The 21,505-nt window shown below is 40.4% G+C and overlaps 1 protein-coding gene across 2 annotated transcripts in view; it reads left to right on the forward strand.

Moving 5' to 3' along the window:
• The first annotated feature begins 909 nt into the window (after window positions 1-909).
• Window positions 910-21,505, forward strand: part of LOC307132110 (uncharacterized protein) — a 32,602-nt gene continuing 12,006 nt past the window's right edge. The window contains exons 1-3 of one of the 2 annotated variants that reach the window (XM_079826260.1): window positions 952-1,011; window positions 6,764-6,906; window positions 10,337-10,574. In XM_079826260.1, the coding sequence (XP_079682386.1) occupies window positions 10,541-10,574 (34 nt within the window). In that variant the 5' untranslated portion in view covers window positions 952-1,011; window positions 6,764-6,906; window positions 10,337-10,540. Of the gene's footprint in view, window positions 1,012-6,763; window positions 6,907-10,336; window positions 10,575-21,505 lie in introns of both variants that reach the window. The other variant, XM_079826259.1, reaches the window with a different exon arrangement.

Here is a 21,505-nt window from a genome sequence, read left to right on the forward strand (position 1 = left end):
TTGAAAAATACTGTTCGCTAGAACTGCGTGTGCTTGGTTTGTTACCACAGTTATCGGCGTGCTTCCTCAGCGATGAAGTTCCACATTTGCGGCTATCTTTTTTTCAACTCCTCAGGATCATCTCGACGACTGCAGTGCAGGCAGATCGCGCGCGGTTGTGAATCTCCTAGGAGGGCACGCGCGCGCCGCACGGCCACAAATAAACTAATATGGATTTGAAATTATTTTATCAACTTGAAATACAGGCAAGGCACATTTTTGTAGATGTGTTCCTAAAAATATGCATACTTTTTTTAGGAACACATCTACAATATACATGCAAATATTTTTATAAATATATTCGTTTGCACGAAACCCGTGTTTAGACCGGTGTTTGTCCCTTGTCTGACCCGCACCCGTATCCGACACAGTTAGGATGTTTTTTTCACCCGTTTCAGCAATATTCGCAGATCACCCGTCGGGTACCCGCCCGTGCAGGACTCTGGTTCAGAGTAGTTTGGGGAACCCTGCCCTTGACTGTTCTAGCTGCTTCTATTGCTCTCATTTGTAAGTCGCTTTGGATAAAAGCGTCTGCTAAATGACTAAATGTAAATGTAAATAAATGAGGTGAAAACAGGAACTATTGAGATGAAATAAAGAGTCTTTTCAGCAGCTCTGTTAATATTGATGAGCCTCAGACTATCAACACTCATTCAACAAGACAATCAGGATCATCAGCAGATCATCTCACTTTATTCTGACTGTTTGCTCTTACAAACACATTATTCCACTCAGGATATATGACAGAAGGCTATTAAACTGCTCTACTGAGTGACAATGCTGTTATTTATGGCTAAAACATCAGTAATGTAAAGAAGGCCACCCTCTCAAATGGACTCTTCCAAACTCCCCCACCTCTGCTGGTGATTTGGACTGAGAACCAGAGATCAGAGAGTGAGGATGCAGAGATGTGCTTGTGTTTAGTTATTAACAGTTAAAGTAGTCAGAAGGGACAGACTTTGTGGATTGTGTGTAAGTATCTTCTCTTCATTAGTGATTACTATATTGCTAAGAGACATTAAGGAGCGTCTGAATGTTTACATTAATAACTCTGTTTGCACAATATCTTGTCGCCTAAATACATTGTCTTAATGCCATATAATCTTCCTGTGCTCTTTATCGGGGAAGTATTTGATGTGCACTTATATTATATTGTGTAGATCTGAAACTGTGTCTCAGGGAATGTTAGTCTCACAAGTGAGACGCATGCGCAGTTAACCCCACGCACAATAATCGCTGCAGTGCGAGAGCATAAACATTGATTGAGTTTATATTCATATATTCAGGGTTATATCTATTTCTTTAACATGCTATTTAATATGCTGCTTATAACTAATATTTAAGTATCTTTGGTTGTTTAAAAATTAACAAAGTGATGGAAATTTGTATTTTAATGCATGCATTAGCAAATATGGAGTTTAACCAATGCCTTATTAAGTAAGCTTCAGAGAACATTAAGTTCTGCTTAGTTTCGCTGAAACTGAATAACAGGAAAACGCCTAGCACAGCGAAACTGTAAAAGAGGAAACGTCTGCCTGGCAACAGGCAGATACAGAGTGTATTTATGCAAAGGAATGTGTCGTGATTAATCAGAATGAGCTTTATTGCCAGGTATGTTTACGCATACTAGGAATTTGTTGTAGTGACAGAAGCTCCACAGTGCACATAATGACAGTGATAAATGTTGTGGAAATAATTCTATTCGAAAAATGAGGAGGGAGGACACAAATGCAAACCTTTGAAAAGTCAAAGTATCAAAAATGGTTTTATTTCTTGCAAGAAATTGGCAGTTCACATACAGAGAATGTCTGTCATGAGAAGAGCAAAGTTAGTTCCCCTTGGCATCATTATATACCCTTCACACATCCTGAGTCGGCTGCATCCAGTCTTGTTTACCTTTAAAGGAAACATCTTTATTCAAGACCCCCTTGTCTAACATAAATTCTCACTAGACAGCACAATATCCACTTCTGCAAAAGTTCCTGTTTTTAAGCTACATCATTTTCACACATTCTGCCTATTGCTATTCTGATCGGAGCTGCGCACATACTTGTCACACTTAAAGTACAATATGTCATTTCTGACCTTTTGCACTACACAGTTTCCTTGCTACTGAGTTTTCTATCACTCAGAACAATTTGTTCCTGCAAGCTTGCTCTAACTTATGCATTTCTAAAAGCTTGGTTACATATTCTTTAACAATGATTATATGATTATATTTCTTTAAATGCTTCATGAGTACAAATACATGTTCAATGTTAAATGTTCAATGTTAACAAATGATACAAGTCAAGACAAGTCAAATTTTATTTCTATAGCACATTTACAGACGGCTGAGCCACACCAAAGTGCTTCACAATAAAGTGATAAGTGCAATAGGCAAAGGAAGTCAAAGGAGAAATAATAATAATAATAACTAAAAAGACAATAGATAAATCAAAAAGGGCAACAAAACAATAACTGCAGGAATTAAAATAATGTACAAAAGAACATTTGAAAGGGTGGCCAGAGTGCACAATGCGCTGGCACGTAAAAAGGAGACACTAATCAAAGGCAAGAGAAAAAAGGTGGGTCTTTAAAAGAGACTTAAAAATATTTAGAGAGTGGGCTGCACGGATGTGGAGGGGGAGGCAGTTCCAGAGTCTGGGGCTGCTACTGCAAAGGCTCTGTCTACCTTGGTTTTTAGCCTGGACTTGGGCACTTCCAACAGCAGTTGGTCAGCTGACCGTAGTGCTCTAGAGGGAATGTGGTGGTGGAGAAGATCAGATAGGTACGTGGGGGCCAGACCATGGAGGGATTTGTAGACAGTCAGAAGCAGTTTAAAATCAATGCGGTATCGGATGGGGAGCCAGTGGAGCGAAGCGAGGACTGGGGTGATATGTTCTCGCTTTTAGATTAGATTAGATTAGATTCAACTTTATTGTCATTACACAAGTACAAGGCAACGAAATGCAGTTTAGGTCTAACCAGAAGTGCAATAGCAGCAAGTGCAGGATATACAATGGTTGCGTAAGTGCAGGACATAAAAATGTTCTGAATATATATAAATATGTATAAGTAGAGAGATGGTTATTACTATAAGTAGAACTGAATTTACAGATGAATATATACAGTGAATAAATATACAGATGGCTATTACTATAAACAGAATTTACAGGTGAATATGTACTAGAATATAATATACAGATGGCTATTACTATAAACAGAATTTACAGGTGAATATGTACTATGAATATAATATACAGATGGCTATTACTATAAACAGAATTTACAGGTGAATATGTACTATGAATATAATATACAGATGGCTATTACTATAAACAGAATTTACAGGTGACTATGTACTATGAATAAATATACAGACGGTTATTACTTGAACAGAATTTTACAGTTAGAGGTATACAATAATATGTTAGGCTAATATGAGGAATATAGCAGTGGATTAAGTTAGTACAATAAATTATGGACAGAGCTATCCGAAAGAAAGTGTAAAAGTGCAGTGAAAAGTGGTTGCATATTCCAGTTAGAAGTACGGTGCAAAATGCAAATGTAAACATTGTTACTGTAAATACAGTCGGCAGTGCAGATGAGCATAATCCAGTTACGGTATGGTGGTGCAGAATGCATAAGTAAACAGTTGTTACTGTAATAAACAGTCGGTAGTGCAAATAACAAAGTGAAGGCAGATGTGAGGTAGGAGAGTTCGCAGTTTATGAGGGAAGTGGATCAACGGGGGTTTGAGTTCAGTAAAGAGACAGCTCTGGGGAAAAAACTGTTCTTAAGTCTGCTGGTCCTGGTCCGGTGGATCCTGAAACGCCTGCCGGAGGGCAGGAGAGAAAACAGTCTGTGGGCTGGGTGAGAGGAGTCCTTGAGGATGCTGCGAGCTCGATGCAGACAGCGTTTCCTCTGGATGTGTTCGATGGCAGGCAGTGGAGTTCCTGTGATGCGCTGGGCAGTTTTCACCACCCGCTGCAGTGCCTTGCGCTCCGCAACAGAGCAGCTCCCATACCACACTGCCACACAGTTGGTCAGGATGCTTTCTATTGCGCAGCGGTAGAAGTTCACCAGGATAGCCGAGGAGAGCTGATTCTTCCTCAGTGTCCTCAGGAAGAAGAGGCGCTGGTGAGCCTTCTTGACCAGGCTGGAGGTGTTGGTCGTCCACGACATGTCCGCCGAGATGTGGGTCCCCAGGAACTTGAAACTGGAGACACGCTCAACAGCCATTCCATTGATGTGGATGGTGTCGTGTGTGCCTCTTGACTCCTTCCTGAAGTCCACGATGAGCTCCTTCGTTTTGGTGGTGTTGAGGAGCAGGTTATTATCAGCGCACCATGTGGCCAGGTGCTGGATCTCCTCCCTGTAGGCAGTCTCATCGTTGTTGCTGATGAGACCAATCACCGTAGTGTCGTCCGCAAACTTGACGATGGAATTAGTTCCATACACAGGCTTGCAGTCGGAGGTGAAGAGGGAGTAGAGAAACGGACTTAGCACACAGCCCTGTGGTACACCAGTGTTAAGAGTGATGGATGTGGAGCAGGTGGATCCTGATCGAACATTCTGGGGTCTGTCAGTTAGGAAGTCCAAAATCCAGTTACACATTGAAGTGTTGATGCCCAGGTCTCCAAGTTTGGCAATTAACTTGGATGGGATGACAGTGTTGAATGCTGAGCTGAAGTCAACAAACAGCATGCGTGCATAAGTGTTTTTACTGTCCAGATGGGTGAGCACAGAGTGCAGTGCCATGGAAACGGCATCCTCTGTGCTCCTATTGCTGCGGTAGGCAAACTGGTGTGAGTCCAATGTGGATGGTATAGAGTCTTTTAGGTGTTCCAGGACCAGCCGCTCAAAGCACTTCATGACGATGGGTGTGAGTGCTACAGGGCGGTAGTCATTAGGGCACCTCGGGCTGGAGTGTTTCGGCACTGGCACAATGGAAGTGCGTTTAAAGCATGATGGTACAGCTGCTTGGGCGAGAGACAGGTTGAAAATGTCTGTAAAAACCCCAGCGAGCTGCTCCGCACATGCCCTGAGCACACGTCCAGGGATGTTGTCTGGTCCAGCAGCCTTGTGCGCGCTGATCCGGCTCAGTGCCTTGCAGACATCTGTGGAGGAGAGTGTGATTGGTGGGTGGTCAGCTGAGGGTTTGAGCTTGGTGGCAGTTTCTCTGTTGTCTCTTTCAAAACGAGCATAAAAGTAATTTAGCTCATTCAGGAAGTTGACATCAGTGGCTGCGGGGGTGGAGTGGGGGGGTTTGTAGTCACTGATGGCCTGGATGCCCTGCCACATGCGTCGAGGGTCAGAGTTGGAAAAGTGACCCTCAATCTTAAGCTTGTAGCAGTGCTTGGCCTTTTTGATGCCCCTCTTCAGGTTTGCCCTGGATGCGCTGTAGGCTTGTGCATCTCCTGATCTGAAGGCAGTGTTGCGTGACTTCAACAGGAGTCGTACTTCCCTGTTCATCCAAGGCTTCTGATTTGGGTATGTGGTGATCTGTTTCTGGGTTGTAACACTGTCGATGGTGGTATTGATATGATCCAATACTGAGGAGGTGTAGGAGTCAATGTCCGTGTGAGCGCCACTGGTGGCTTGAGAAGCAAACATACTCCAGTCTGTTTAGAAACCTTTCCTGGAGTGTGGAATCAACCCCCGAAGGCCACACCTTGATGGTTTTTATTGATGGCTTCACGCGGTTGATGAGGGGTGAATATTTGGGTCTGAGAAACAAAGAGAGGTGGTCTGACTGTCCCAGGTGGGGGAGGGGTGTCGCAACGTAAGCTCCGGCCATGTTTGTGTAGACATGGTCTAAGGTTTTGTTTCCTCTGGTGTGGCAGGAAACATGCTGGTGAAACTTGGGTAGCACTGACTTTAAGTTTGAGTGATTAAAGTCACCTGCAACAATAAACGCAGCTTCCGGGTGATCAGTCTGTTGTTTACTGATGGCTGCGTGAAGTTCTTTCATGGCAAGCTTGGCATCAGCATCGGGTGGAATATAGGCTGCTGTGATAATGGTGGAGGTGAACTCCCGGGGTAGATAAAACGGTCTACATTTAACCATGAGAAACTCCAGGTTAGCTGAACAATGACTCCCAACAATAGCAGAGTTTGTGCACCAAGCTTTGTTAATATAAATGCACAATCCGCCCCCTCTGCTCTTCCCGGAGCCATCTAATGTTCTATCCGCCCGGAGTGTGTGGCGTCCCGCTAGCTCGATAGCGGTGTCCGGTATTCCGCTGTTTAACCAGGTTTCCGTGAATATTAGGACGTTACAGTTCAAAAGTTTCTTACTGTGTGTGATGCTGAGTCGAATCTCCTCCATTTTGTTCACTAGCGACCGTACATTGGCAAGGAAAATGCTGGGTAAAGAGAGCCGATGAGGAGTAAGCGTTAGCTTAGCACGCGTTCCTCCACGTCTCCCCCGCCTTTGTTTACGATCACGCCGCCGTCTGCGTGCACTTCCGCCCGGCCGGGTAGAGTGCAGAGTCACCGGTGTCTTAGCGATCTCAGGAAGGAGTTGTAGATTGTCCATAAAACTGTCGGAAATTCGCAAACCAATATCCAAAAGCTCAGCGCGGGTGTACGATGTAAAGGCACAACTGTTCTGTGCGAACAGACCCGAGAAGAACAGGAAAAATACCGCAAAATTGCAGAATCTGGAGAGAACCAGAGCCTCGCGATCTACTCGCGCCGCCATCTTGGTCAAGAAAATCCAAAAAAAATTTTTGTACAGGTGAGGAGCCGAGCGGCTGAGTTCTGAACCAACTGCAGGCGGCGGAGCTGGGAACGGTCAATGCCAGTGTATAGAGCGTTGCAATAGTCCAGTTGAGAGGTTATGAATGCATGGATGACTCTCTCTAGATCACTCTGGGACAGGTAGGCTTTGGTCTTAGCTATGGTTCTCAGGAGGAAAAAGCTTTTCCTGACTACTGCACTGACCTGCTACTCGAACTTGAAGGCGCTGTCAAAGATCACCCCAAGATTTCTGACAGAGGGCCTGAAGTTAGAGGCAAGAGGACCCAGGGCATCAGTGGAGAAGGCCGGGGAAGTTTTGCCGAAAATAATTAATTCGGTCTTACTCTCGTTGAGGTTGAGGAAGTTTGCACCCATCCATGCCTTGATGTCAGACAGACAGTCAAGCAACGGATGGAGTGCAGCCTGTCCATCAGACTTAATGGGGAGATACAGCTGGACGTCGTCGGCATATAAGTGGAAGGAGATGCTGTGTTTGGCCATAATTTCCCCCAGGGGTAAAATGTACAACAAAAATAGGATGGGACCTAGTATAGAGCCTTGAGGGACCCCACAGATGAGGGGGGCAACAGAAGATGTGGAATCTCCCAACTGGACCGAGAAGCTCCTGTCAGCCAGTTAGGACTGGAAAAACTTCAGGGCTGTGCCTTTGATGCCTACGAGATGCTCAAGCCGAGACAGCAGAATCCTGTGATCCACCGAGTCAAAGGCTGCTGTGAGATCTAAAAGCACTAGGATCACAGGGCTACCTGCGTCAATGGCTAGGAGCAGGTCATTAAGTACTCTCAGGAGAGCTGTCTCAGTGCTGTGTGCTGTTCCAAAGCCGGACTGGAATTTCTCGTAGAAGTTGTTATGAGATAAAAACGAGTGGAGCTGAACGTAAACTTCTCGCTCAAGGATTTTAGACAGAAAGGGTAGTTTGGAGATAGGCCTGAAATTAGACAGGATAGAGGGGTCAAGGTTTGGCTTCTTTAGTAGTGGCTGCACCACGGCATGCTTGAAGGCATCCGGGACGCACCCAGAGGACAGGATGGCGTTAATAAGCCGTAGAAGAGCAGGGGCAACCGTGTCAAGAACTATAGCATCCTTGAGTAAACGGGAGGGCAGACAGTCGGAGGGGCAGTTGGAGGGCTGCAGATGTCCGACTGCATCAGAAAGGGAGGATAGGGTAATGGGCTCAAACTGCATGAGGACAGCTGGCTGGGGGAGGGGGTGAGGGATGGGGAGTGGGGTGGTGGAGGTATCAGAAGGCCTGAGCGCTGCAATCTTTACAATAAAGAATTTTTGAAAGCTTTCACAGAGGGCGGGTGAGGGCACAACATGTGATTCATTACGGGGATTTATGAGAGAATTTTGTGTATTGAAGAGAACCTGGGGTTTGTGACTATTTCTGGAGTCCAGTGTGGAAATATACTGTGATTTGGCGGTTTTAACCGCTCGGTGGTATTCCACCAAGCAACTTCGGAGGATTTGGAGGGACACGTGGAGGCGGTTCTTCTGCCACTTGCGCTCCGCCCGCCTACAGGCACGTCTGAGGTCACGTGTTGTGTCGTTAAACCATGGTGTTGATTGTGCTTTTGTACGTTTGGCCTTGAAAGGGGCAACAGAATCCAGAATGCCAGTGCAAGCTGATGAGAACATAGAAAGAAGCTCATCAGCAGTATAATCATTGCTAAAGCTCAGTGACAGCCTACACAAAGGGGAGACATTGAAAGCGGCTGAAAATTGCCCAGCAGTCGAGGAAGTGAGCATGCGCGAGACCCGCTTGGGGACACTGGGGGTACTACCTGAGGATGGGACTGACACAGTGAACAGAATAGGGGAGTGATCGGAGAAAGACATAGCACAGATTTCATTCACAGAGACAGAAACACCATAGGATAACACGAGATCTAGTGTGTGACCCTTTTCGTGCGTTGGGCCAGCGACAGATTGCTTAAGACTGAATGAGTCAAGGAGGTTCAGAAAGTCCAGAGTCAGAGGCTGTGACTCACGACAAACATGGACATTAAAATCACCACTTATTAATATGTGATCATATTTAACCATAAGCCCAGACAAAAATTCAGCAAAGTCATGGATAAATTCTCTGTTGAATTTAGGAGGGCGATACACCACTGCACACAAAACGGTGCAAGGCTGAATAATTTCAAACAGTTGCAGCTCAAAGCTAGCAAAACCAGCGTGCTGAATCTGCCGATAGTGAAACCACGACTTGTAAACAGAGGCGACGCCTCCGCCTCTCCCAGTCGCTCGGGGGGGATTTAAAAAGCTACAGTCCGGTGGAAGGAGTTCAGAGAATGGCGTATTTTCGCCGGTGGAGACCCAGGTCTCACACAGAAACATAAAGTCAAGCTCCCGGGAGATAAAGAAGTTGTTGAGCATGAAAGTTTTGCTTGCCAGGGACCGCACGTGTATCAAGGCCATCTGGAGGGTTAGCTCGTCGTTAGCCGATGGTCCGATGCGCTTCAACAGGCGCAGGCTAGAATGGTCAACGCCACGGCTGCACCTGTGCACGGAGCGCTGTCGCGTGGGGACTTGAGTGCGATGTGGTCCGGTTTGCGCTGTCGGGACAGCATGAAGAAGTAAACACCTCTAGAAGTAAAAGATTCACATCTATAAAAGATTCACATCTAAGTAAAATTCACATCTATAAGTAAAAACACATCTAAGTAAAATGAACACTTCTAATAGTAAAAACACATCTAAATGTAAAATTTGTATAAAATATAAAATAATAATAAAAATATGTAAAAAAAAAAAACAAGCACATCTCTGCATCCTCACTCTCTGATCTCTGGTTCTCTGGAGCAGTCCAAATCACCAGCAGAGGTGGGGGAGTTTGGAAGAGTCCATTTGAGAGGGTGGCCTTCTTTACATTACTGATGTATTAGCCATAAATAACAGCATTGTCTCTCAGTAGAGCAGTTTAATAGCCTTCTGTCATATATCCTGAGTGGAATAATGTGTTTGTAAGAGCAAACAGTCTGAATAAAGTGAGATGATCTGCTGATGATCCTGAATGTCTTGTTGAATGAGTGTTGATAGTCTGAGGCTCATCAATATTAACAGAGCTGCTGAAAAGACTCTTTATTTCATCTCAATAGTTCCTCATTTATTATGATGATGTCTTCAAAGCTCCTGTAAAGTCACACTTAAAGCTCATTTCATTGGAAGAGCGAGAGTATGTGTTTTGTATATATGGTGTTATTTGTGTATGAGCTTCAAACGTTGACCATGTGTGGAAAACTACAGAAGAATCCGAATGCTGACATTGAGCTTAGAGAGGGAAGAAGAAGGGACTGAGAGTTTAGTCTGGAGACACTGATGATGGCTGTGTGACTGTTGACTCTTCTTTTGCAAAAGAATAAACCATTTAGTAAATGTACAAAAATGTCTCTTATTCAGAGATACTTTTTTCAGAGAAAATTTGCCATGACAAGAACAATAACAGAAGTATATAAAAACAAATTACAAAACAAAAAGTACACAAATTCTTAGATGTTTCAATTAGTATATAACAAACTCAGTAACTGACACATTTTTTCTTCAGTGAAGCTCCTCCCACATCAGTCAAATCATCAGTGATGCTCCTCCCACTGCAGTGACATCACTAGTGAAGCTCCTCCCATATCAGTTCATCAATAAATGCTGGAATATTCCCATCAGAAGACGAGCATCAGCGCATCATCAGGAAGAGCTGAAATCAGTTTATTAAAGAGGACAGTGAGAACACGAGTGATCCAGAACCTGCAGAATGAAACACACTGAAGATCCTGAAGAACAAAGAGGTTGGTGTTTATTCTTCATTCATTCATGATAAAGTTTCTCTTATAGAAGTTACTCATAGTTCTAGAGATTATTCTTCTCACAGTAACTTTGGTAACAGGGTTGATGAATGCGGTCAACACTGTACAGTTTGTCTCAAAACTGAGACCATGGATTGAGATTATTTTCTTGTCCTCCCATCATGCTGTAGGAAGGGTCCAGATGATGTCACTTCCTGTGTGTCAAAGTTTTAAGAAATGCTCTTTTTTTAAAGGATGAAACTCGCGTCAGAAGTCACAGGGTTGAGTGGAACATGTAGGACACAGATAATGCTAGTATTATAATGGTTTAAGGGTTTATAAAGTAGTATAATGGTAAAAATTGTTGGCAATAGAGACACTCAGCAACAGGGTGGGAAGTTCTGATTACAGATGCTTCCTTGAGTGGTGTTCCAATTCCATTTAAATACTCAACCAGAACAGAAGAACAATACACATTTAGGACCCAAATATTTATGCAGCTTTTGGTTTAACTTTTCTCATGCCCAAATGGTCACGCCTATCTTTGGGGGGATGACAGCAAATGTTTACCAACAGATCTTTATGAGCATCTCCCCCACCTGGGGCCCGTTCTTCGTACCCCGGTAACTCAGTTAGCTGGATTTGATTGTTGACGATTTGGCATGATCTTGGATTGTTTGGTTCTTCGACGCTCATCCTGGACTTGCTGTCATAGCAACAGGTCCGTGAGCTTAAACCTGCTCGAGCGGCTTATTTCATGTAAACAGGATTAGATCGCATCTTGAGGTGATACTTAAAATCTGTCCCAGCCACTGCTACTTTATTACAAGAGTTCATTCCTGAACCAGGGGCAATAATAATCACTTTAAATAATAATAATATACACATTTTAAATTGTATATGTATATGAGAATGTATATAATATTATAATGTTGTGTATAATACTATAGCCACAGCCGCTTGATTGAGTGATTTATTTGTGATGGAATAATTACTTTATAATTTTATTGGAGGTTTACACACATGTTGTACAGTTAATCTGAGCCGTGCATTAATTTAAGTGATGACGGATATTATGGGATGGCTTGATGCAGAGAATTTGATCTTGACCCTTAAGAAACTTTAATACTGTCACGTTACAAATACTGTATAAAATCGTGAATATAAATAATTGGTAATCATGTTAAAAAAAACATTTATCATTGATCTATTATAACTTGTATGTTGGTTTGGTCGTTTGGCTGTTTCCTTATAAAGGTCCAGATATTCGTGGGGTTTGTGTGTAATTTGCCAAGTTTTTGCCAGGTGGCTTTTTTAATTATATGATGTCATTACGTTGCTGTCTTGACTCCAGCCAATCGCTGCATTGTATGGAGAGAGAATTGTGTCTTTATTACATGCGATAAAATAAATGATCCGAGAGAAGAAAAAAAGTTTGAGGGAAAAGTTTTCATACCAATAGCAAAAAATAATAATATTTGAGACTAAAAAAAAGTTTTGAGAGAAAGTATTTTCTCATAGAACATAAAAAAATATACATTTGAAATTTTAGAAATTATTTCTGAGAAAAACAATCTCTCTCAAAATACTTTGAAAAAAACTCTCAAATATATATTTTTTTGCTATCAGTGTGAAAACATTTTCTCTAAAAAAAAAAGTGTTTCTCTCGAAACGCCTTTCTTTGCTCTCGATGCAATTTCTTGCTCTCGTGTCAGATTTTGCTTTCACTGTGAGAATTGTGTCATGGGCGGGGCCACGTTCCTATTGGCCAGTCGGGTGAGCATCGTCTTGTCTTGGGAGTCGAACTGAATCATTACACCATTGTTCGGTTCACCTGCATGATACCGCCTCCGCCTTATGGCTAGTTTAGTTGAGCACGGACACTCCAATGTTTGGGTCAGATGAACAAGTTCAGCATCACTGAAGATTAAACGTTAAAAAATGGCACTCATATTCAGGAATGAGTGTGTATTATATTATTTGCTTGCTAATCGCTAGTAAAGCTAACCAGCCATCATGCTAGGTAAACTTGCAAACTCACATGGTTTATATACTATTTTTAAATCAAATGCCAAATGAATGTTTTGATTTAGATAGTTTCACTGGAAGTGAAGTTTTCACTAGTTTCGTAACGTTAGTTCACTGACAACCGGGGCAATTTCCCCTTCATGATCACAGACGTATCGCCTGCGTTAATTAATGCGATATGGCTCAGCTTGTCAGTGAACTTATGGTAGTAAATGCCGCTCCATCTGAAAGCAGGTGATGGCGATTTACTACTAATCAAGGAACCGGCTTTACTGACGAGATGAAAATAACAATGTCCTCCAATATATCGCCCAGCCCTAGTTCATCATACAACCTCCTGTACAGTTTTACACATAGCAATAATGAATGCATTTAATTAACAATACTAAATCTATGGAATGAGTCAAATGTTTAATTTATAAATAGTTTTGCTTGCCACAAGCTTCCAGTGATTTTCATGTACATTGACAAATCCCACTGCACCATCATAATTTTCGAAGTTAAGAAATTGAAACTATTACACTTAATATAAAACATGCTGTGTTATACATTTGCAGATTAACTGGCTGTAGTAACATACATAACGTGCAGAATACTCTTATCATTACTACAAATACTTTACCATAAAGAAACATAACACTAACTGTAATCACACTACTGGACAACATACATTCTAATTATTACTTCAAAATGTGTTGTAGTATTATGGCAGATCTGTGAGTCCATTCTTCAATATCACCTATTGTAATTAAAATTGCATTGGTTATGTTTTATGCTGTGGAACTTTACTTACTTTCCTCAAGCTTTGTCGTGTAATTTGGGGTATTTTTCCAAACATTATTACACCTACGGTGTAGTGGTTTAGTATGTACATTCTTTTTGTGCTTGCACTTTTATTCATATAGGCATGAATATAGTATTCTATTGTCTGGAAAACATTAAACAGTTTCATTTTTCTAGGTTCAGTACTGAAAATCGGTCAATTTGAAAATAAATCATTAATCGTTTAAGAACAGGAAAAGTTGTACTAACCTCTCCATTCAAAAGATTGTGAGGCTTCAATGTAAGTAAGTCTTTGTGTCTAAGAGACATCTGTTTGCATTTTTTTTGACAGCAATAACCACTTCACAGCCACTCTTTTCCCATAGTTCTTCTGGCTGTATTTACAAAGTCAAGACAATTTTATATACATTTTTTACAATACTGTAATGTACAATTTAAGACTAATATTATAAATATATGTATTGTGAATTTTACATACTTCCTCTTGTACATGTAGTAGTGTTGTCTCCAAAGTAGCTGCAGCATCCTTGCCCTTATGAGTGTAAGTATCAGGTCCAGTAGCTCTTACGGTGGTCAGGGTGGACAAATCTACCCAGGGTTGGCCCTGACCAATTTGCTGCCCTAGGCAAGATTTTACTTGGTGCCCCTTGTATCAAGGTTTAGCACTACATGTTATCAGTCTCAGTTGTGGAAACACTGGTACTGTTTTATTTTTGTAATGCATTGATGTTTTTTAAATTTATTTTATTGTTGTTTTATATGATGTCCAGTCCATTCTACCCCATCATTATGTTCATGACATTATTATTATTAAAAAACATTTAAAGGCTGATGATAGTTAAACTATACAAAAATAGCACCTACGCCACATTACAGCTAAAATAGCAAGAGTGCATCTGGCATTCATGCACAAACTATTGAGAACTAGCAAAAGTGTTTGTTTTCCAGTAGATGGCAGCAATCTTCCACTAAACTAAGCACATTCATGTTTTCACCATGAATTAAACTGAGAAATTTAGATATTTAATGTGAAATTTACATAAAATGTTGCCATTTTAAATAAATATCATTACTAATTTGGGCAAATACATTTTAAAATTGCCATATGTCCCCTTAAAACTGCACAATGGCAGAATAAAAACATTAGGCTACTAAAAAAGTGATATTACATAATTTTTTTATTTTTATAAAACCACACTGTCTGTGGCCTCTGGAGAGCCCAGAACGGCTGCTTGCATATATAAAACTGGAATTAATTAGCGAACATTAGTATTTTACTACTATGCATTTAGATAAACTGTTCATTCATTAGCCTACCTCTGTCTTTACACTGCAAAAAATGCTCTTCTTATTTAGTATTTTGTTTTCTTGTTTCCAGTCCAAATATCAAAAAATTCTTAAATCAAGATATATTTACTAGTAAAATGACATATTTTTCCTTGTTTTCTGGGGTGAAAAATCCAAATGAAGTGAGTTTTTGCTTAAAACAAGCAAAATTATCTGTCAAATGGGGTGAGAAGAATTATCTTATTTCTGTTTGGGATAGAAACAAGAAAAAAAACTTTAAATCAGAAACAAAATTATTTTTCTCACCCCATTGGCAGATAATTTAGCTTGTTTTAAGACAAAATATAATTTTACTTATCTAGTAAATGCATCTTGATTTAAGAATTTTTTGATATTTAGACTAGAAACAAGACAAACACACTAAGTAAGAATATAATTTTTTGCAGTGTATCCCTTATCTTGCCTGCATCAGAGGGCTTCTGTCTTTTTTGACACTACAATTCGGCAATCCGTCATAAATAATCAGGCAACTTTAACCGTGTCTAAACCTGGCGCGAGCGGCCAAGCGCCCTAAACAATGAAAGCAATCCTGTCTGTATCAGATGCGGCGAGAGGCGGCGCGACACAACAAATTCCATAAGTTAAACTGATCGCGCGTTATATTTCTGACGCACTTCAAGTAGCTCAGCGGGGGAGATTGATGAGGCGGACCGGGAAGATGCGGGGACTTAGTTAAGTTTTTTTGCGCTTTATTTGGTAATATTTCAAATTAATATGAATAAAATAGTATCAGTAATAAATTTTGGCGCCCCTATAGATGACTGGCGCCCCTAGCATTTGCCTATTCTGCCTATGCCACGGGCCGGCCCTGAATCTACCTTCTCAATGCTGGGCGTTTTGAATTTTGTTCCACTTCCATTTGGTGAATTGCCATTGTCATGCTTTTTAGGCTTCTCTGGCTGCTGTTTATTAGGAGAAGATGTAGCCTCTCCAAGCTTTGAAGTTGTAGGTTTCTCTTTTGTATCCGTTTCTGTGACTGCAATGGTGGAGATATCAGTGCTTGACACTTTGAATTCCTTTTCACTTGCTTGATCTACTGCAGTCGTGCCATGACTTAAGGCCTTCCTTGGCTGTTTTTTTTTGGCCCTGGTATCAGTGGTGGGACAGAATAAAACTTGGACTGTCCCAGCTTAGAAGAACCAGTCTGTTCCTCTTTTTTGGCCCATGATTCCTCTGCGGAACTAATGTCCTTTAAATTCAAGGGTTTTTTTGTAGTTTTTGAGGAAAGCCATGTTGCATTATGTACCTTCCTTGCAGAGAAGTGTACATTTTACGGACAAAGTTGCCCGGTCGCAGTCTGCGTGCCTTCATCAGAATGTGTTGTTTGACGATGGAAAACCATCCTTCAACATGGCAGTTTGTTTCTCGTGTCTTGTTCTCTTGTCTTTGTCCTCCATCTTCCGCTGATGTCTTTTTAGGTCACTCCACATGGGAAAGATGGCCATGTGTGTGTTAAAAAGTGTTTGAATGATCCTTGGACTGTAGTACAGGTTTTCTTCTGGAAACTCTTCCTCTTCAGTGACTGGGGTGGTTGCCTCATCAAATGCTCTTCGGAACACAGCTGAGAAATGAGACCTTCCCACAATTGTTCTGGACTGCTCATCCTTAGCATCCACAGTGTTCATCTGTACTCGGTTTTCAGACATGTCCATGTCCAGGATGAAGCACTGAATGAGTCCTTGAAGTGCATTAACACTCTTTTACAGAAGCAGTGGTTGTTCTTGAATGAAGGACAATGCAAAGAGCCCGAAATATCTCAATTGCTTCATCTAGACTCTGGCTATTTTGCAATCTTGCGAACACAAAAATGACAAACTCCCTGTGCCCCTTGTCTGTCACATGCCTGCAAATGGCCTGGGCCACAGCCTTAAGGCCCGGGTATACTTCACTTACCGCGCCCGGACGCGTCACGCGCGCAGCCCTGTCCGCGCGTCTTTCAAAGTATACTACACAACGGATGCGCGCGGATGATCGCGTTCGACGCATGCGCAGTACATTTTTTCCCTATGCTCTACCAGACTGTACTGCTGGCGCATGCGCTGTTGCACGCGGACCATCCGCGCGGTCTCGAAATTTGGGCTGCGCGCGGACGGGGTGTGCGGCCGTGAGTATATATACTTATACGGCCGAAGTATACCCGGGCCTTTAAGCACATGGGCTGAACAAAGGTGTATGATAGTGAAGCTTATGGTGTCCATCACATTGTCCTTCCCCTGGCAAACATCAAAACATCTGTCAAGATATGACAGAACACTGTCTTTGTTGAATGTAGAATAGCTTGAATTAGTGCCCAACTATAGTCTGTTTCTACATACCTGATTGTCAGTGTAGTGAACTTTGACAGGTCGTGCACAAACTTCATCAGCCAGTAAGAAACAGACGGCACTGTGTGGTCATTGGACAGCATTTCAGCAACGGGCAAAGGTGGTGTGCCATGGCCTTGACCAGCCAAAATGAGGGCATAGTACAGAACTCTTTTTTTCTGTTCTTGTATTTTAGATACTACACTTCCAGTGGCATCCAAATATAGGGTTACTGGTGACTTTTTCCTCATATGTGTCGCTAGGATTGAAATTCCCAGTGTACATGTGACAGCTGAAAGGATCCACCTGGAAGTTCTGAATGTAACCTGGCAAATGTCGGTAGTTGGTATCACATTCCTTCATAATTCGTTGCGTAAGATGCATTTCTAAAAAGACATTGTCATGTAGCGATGCTTTTTTTCTTCAGAGGAAATTACTTTTAAGATGTCTCTGTTAAGAGACCGTGTTAAATTTCCAGCTATAATTTCTTTCACAGGGGTCTTCCTGAGCTTACTGTAGTACACTTGGCTCACTCCTTTATGGATGACTTTTGCGATTTTTTTTTTTTTCCTCTACGGACATTGGATGCCTGACGTTTTCGAGTCTGTTCTTTCAAATGGCAGATTTGTCCACGGCGATAAACAGTCATGAAAACTGTTCTCTGCATGATTGTGGGTCTTCTCTTCATTAGAAAGGTGTACTGAGCTTTGCACGTTGGAAATGTGCAAATTGCACGAATATTTACAAAGGCACAATTCCTTTTTCTGCTGTGCATCAATCGGACATGTTGATACTTGAAGGCAAGTACACAGTTAGGGTTCACCTGTTCTTGGTTTTATTGCTCTCCATTTCTTTTTGTCAATTGAAATATTAAAGGTTTTTGGACAAGACAAGAACTGCCATTGCACTGCACTTTACTTCCTATTGTTACTGCGTAACAACCTGTAATAAACCTTGCACATTATACTTCTTTATATATACATATATATATATTTATGTTAACCACTTATTTCTAAGTCTACAGTTTATCTCACTTATCATATCCACTTATTTTTTATATTTTTTATATTTTTTATATTTTTATATTTTTATTTTTATCTTATTTCCTATTTTTATCTTTTACTTGATTTATTTATAATTCTACTTATGTTAATACTTTTTATTCTAATTTTATTCTATTTCTATTTTAATTTCTTGTAACTGTTATTTGCACTGTCCATGGAGCGGACCTGTTTACATTTCACTGCCAGTTGTATATTGTGTATATAACTGTGTATGTGACAAATAAAACTCTTGAATCTTGAATCTTGAACCTTTCGAAGCTTCTTTGGCTTTCTCTGGGATTGATTGTCCTTTTCCACATTTTCTGATTCCAAAACCGAGTCAAAATCATCAAAATCTTCAACTGTAAGCAACTCATGTTCACTATCAGTTCTTTCAGCAAAATCTGTCACCATTTCAGTCAATTGTATTGAAGTATTGCCACTCTCTTTGCTGACTGCTTTGATTCTCTTGTACCGATGGGTTTTCAATGTCATCAGCACTCTTCCATGAAGCACCATCAACATCATCTTCACTATTACTGTGTGTTAAGTATTTACACAAAGGTTCACCAAGGAGCTCCCCTTGAGTATCAGACCCAGGATCTGGAGGATGGCTTTTATTCAGCTTCCTTGTTAGGAGCACTTGGTTTCTAATTCCCCTGCGGTTGTCATGCCAAACAACCCACAACCAATGTCTGTTTTCTTTGTTGTTGTTTCCAAAAATGGACAGCGACAGATTGGTCCAGATATCTGAATTATATGGTATGGTATGTCCAACATTCACCCTTGAGAACTCTTTCACAACACCACTGAACCCACCTGCTAACTCCCACAGGTCCTTTGTTGCCTTTTTTTCCTACCACGAGTCATATTCTACAAAGTTATTGAATAGACAGTTCAAATATTACAATAAAAATGACAAAACGGTAAAAAACATGAACGTATATTGAAGTTGAAGGTTTAAAATGCACAAATGCTGTTATATGCAATATGTATGTGACAGTCTTAAGTTAATAAATCAATTATTTAGGATCTATAACAGCTTATACCAAATACTTGTTTTTAGTCGATAATTCTTAATGTTAAATTTCAACAAATACATACTCATCTAAACAAAAATTAACTATATTGAGGGTTCCAAGTACTGAAACCGTACTGCATTTATTTCATATGGTCTTTTTTTTTTTTTACCTGGGCAGCAGAGCCTAACTAAACTTCGCTTGCATCATCCTCAGACCCCGATGACAACATTTCTATTAATTTAATCATTATATAGTCTGACGCTGACATAAAGGCCTATTTATAGGAGTGGCCCCATAAATTCTATTTTGCTAAATTCTAGATTCACTAGTTTATGCATAATGCTGTTGACAGTCGACTGTCACGATTAGCAATTGTTGTTTTACTCACCAGTTCGCTGAAGATAAGACAGAAGAATGCAGAATGTCAAAAATAAGCATTGCTGGAAAAATTATATATATACTCAAATGAGACGATCGCGAAAGCAACGCGGACGCACTGTTTAGTTCAAATTAAAAGCCATCAAAAATAAATCCGACCCCAAAAAAAGAAAAAAGAAAGGAAATACCCAAGTAAACAAATATTTTTATTCCAAAGACAAAATAAAACTGTAATTACAAAGACTACTTTTACATAAAACCTTTACATTACTCATATATAGTTGGTAATGGTATAAGTTTCAATATAACGTTTTTATGAACTTTTATCATTTGTTCTGCAGAACATTCTTTTAAATTTAGATACCAACATTTTCATGATGTTACTACAACATTGTTCTTATGAGAAACCAAAGTATATAATTAATATTGTTTAGATGTTATCAAATGTAATCAAACAATATTTTCTGTTTGTGTTGATTAAACCTCTTTCTTTGTATTAATCTAAAATTTGGATTTTTTTTTTTTACAGTTTGTGTGTGTGGTCCTTTAACCCCTACTGTAACGGAGATCCACTAATGACTAGCTTGATGTGATTAACCCAAGTGCAGGTTTATTTACAAATCCAAAGTGAACAGAACATTAACTGATACAAAACAAATGACTTGACATTTGATGACTTGACTTGTAACAGACTTGACAATAAATAGACTTGAGAACTCACCAACAGTGATTTACAGAAAACAAAACCAAAACACATTGTTACACCTACCAAATGTTACCTCAAAGATGAAAATACCAGTTTGTGTTTCTTCTTGTCCATGAGAAAACAGTTGTGTAATTCATACAGAATGGTGTTTTTTTGTTTATCAAAAGGTCAACACATACAGAGAAATTTACTTTATTGGAACATTTCTTTAGTCACATCAATAAAATAAATAAATACATTAAAAGACAATGCAATAAGTAAAAGGGGTTGATGATGATAACGACATCTTAAATTCAACTCAGTTTTCATCAGGGAGGTTCCACAACAAGAAAATAATGAAGAGGTGATATTGCGATTTAAGTCTATTAACAAGGAATAATCCCTGAAATACAACTGTTATATCTAATCCAAGTGGTATTCCATGAACAATTGAACAGATAATAAAACAGCAGTGTTCAAATCCAAAAACATTTTATGTTACAATTACAACAATTATTTTGGTTTGTTATGTAGGGACAATCAACTTGCACTTGTAGTCTGGCTAGTAGGAATGTTATTTTCGTGGGATTTTTTCTCTATAAATATCAAATCAAATCAAATCAAAATCAAATCACTTTATTGTCACACAGCCATATGCACAAGTGCAACAGCAGGTGAAATTCTTGGTGCAGTTCCGAGCAACATAGTAGTCATGACATGACATGTACAACATTTAAAGCAGCATCAGATTGCACATCTGATGCGCCCACAATTACTCACAGCACAGTATACACTACAATAAACAATAAATAATTTACACAATGTGAGTGTAGTTCTCACAGCTTTAACCAATATACACATACTTACAATATACATATACTTTAAACAATATACACTAAACATACATTAAACAGTATACATTACGCTATAATAATAATAATAATATACAATGTACAGTATACATTATTATTCACAGTAGAGATCCAATTATGTACAATAGGTGCTATATGATAAATGATAAATAATAAATGATACATAAATGTGTATATAATGTGTGTGTATCTACAGTGGGTTGTGCGGAGTGATATTCTGTCCAGTGTGTGTTATGATCCTGATGGATCAGGAGTTAAGTAGTCTGATTGCTTGTGGGAAGAAGCTGTTCTGGAGTCGGCTGGTGCGTGTTCTGATGCTGCGGTACCGTCTGCCTGATGGCAGCAGTGAGAGCAGCCCATGGTTCGGGTGGCTAGAGTCTCTGATGATCCTCTGAGCTCTCTTCACACACCGCCTGGCGTAAATGTCCTGGAGGGAGGGAAGCTCACCTCCGATGATGCAGCTGGCCGTGCGC

Source organism: Gobio gobio (assembly GCF_949357685.1).
Source record: "Gobio gobio genome assembly, chromosome: 1".
Classification (NCBI taxonomy): Eukaryota; Metazoa; Chordata; class Actinopteri; order Cypriniformes; family Gobionidae; genus Gobio; species Gobio gobio.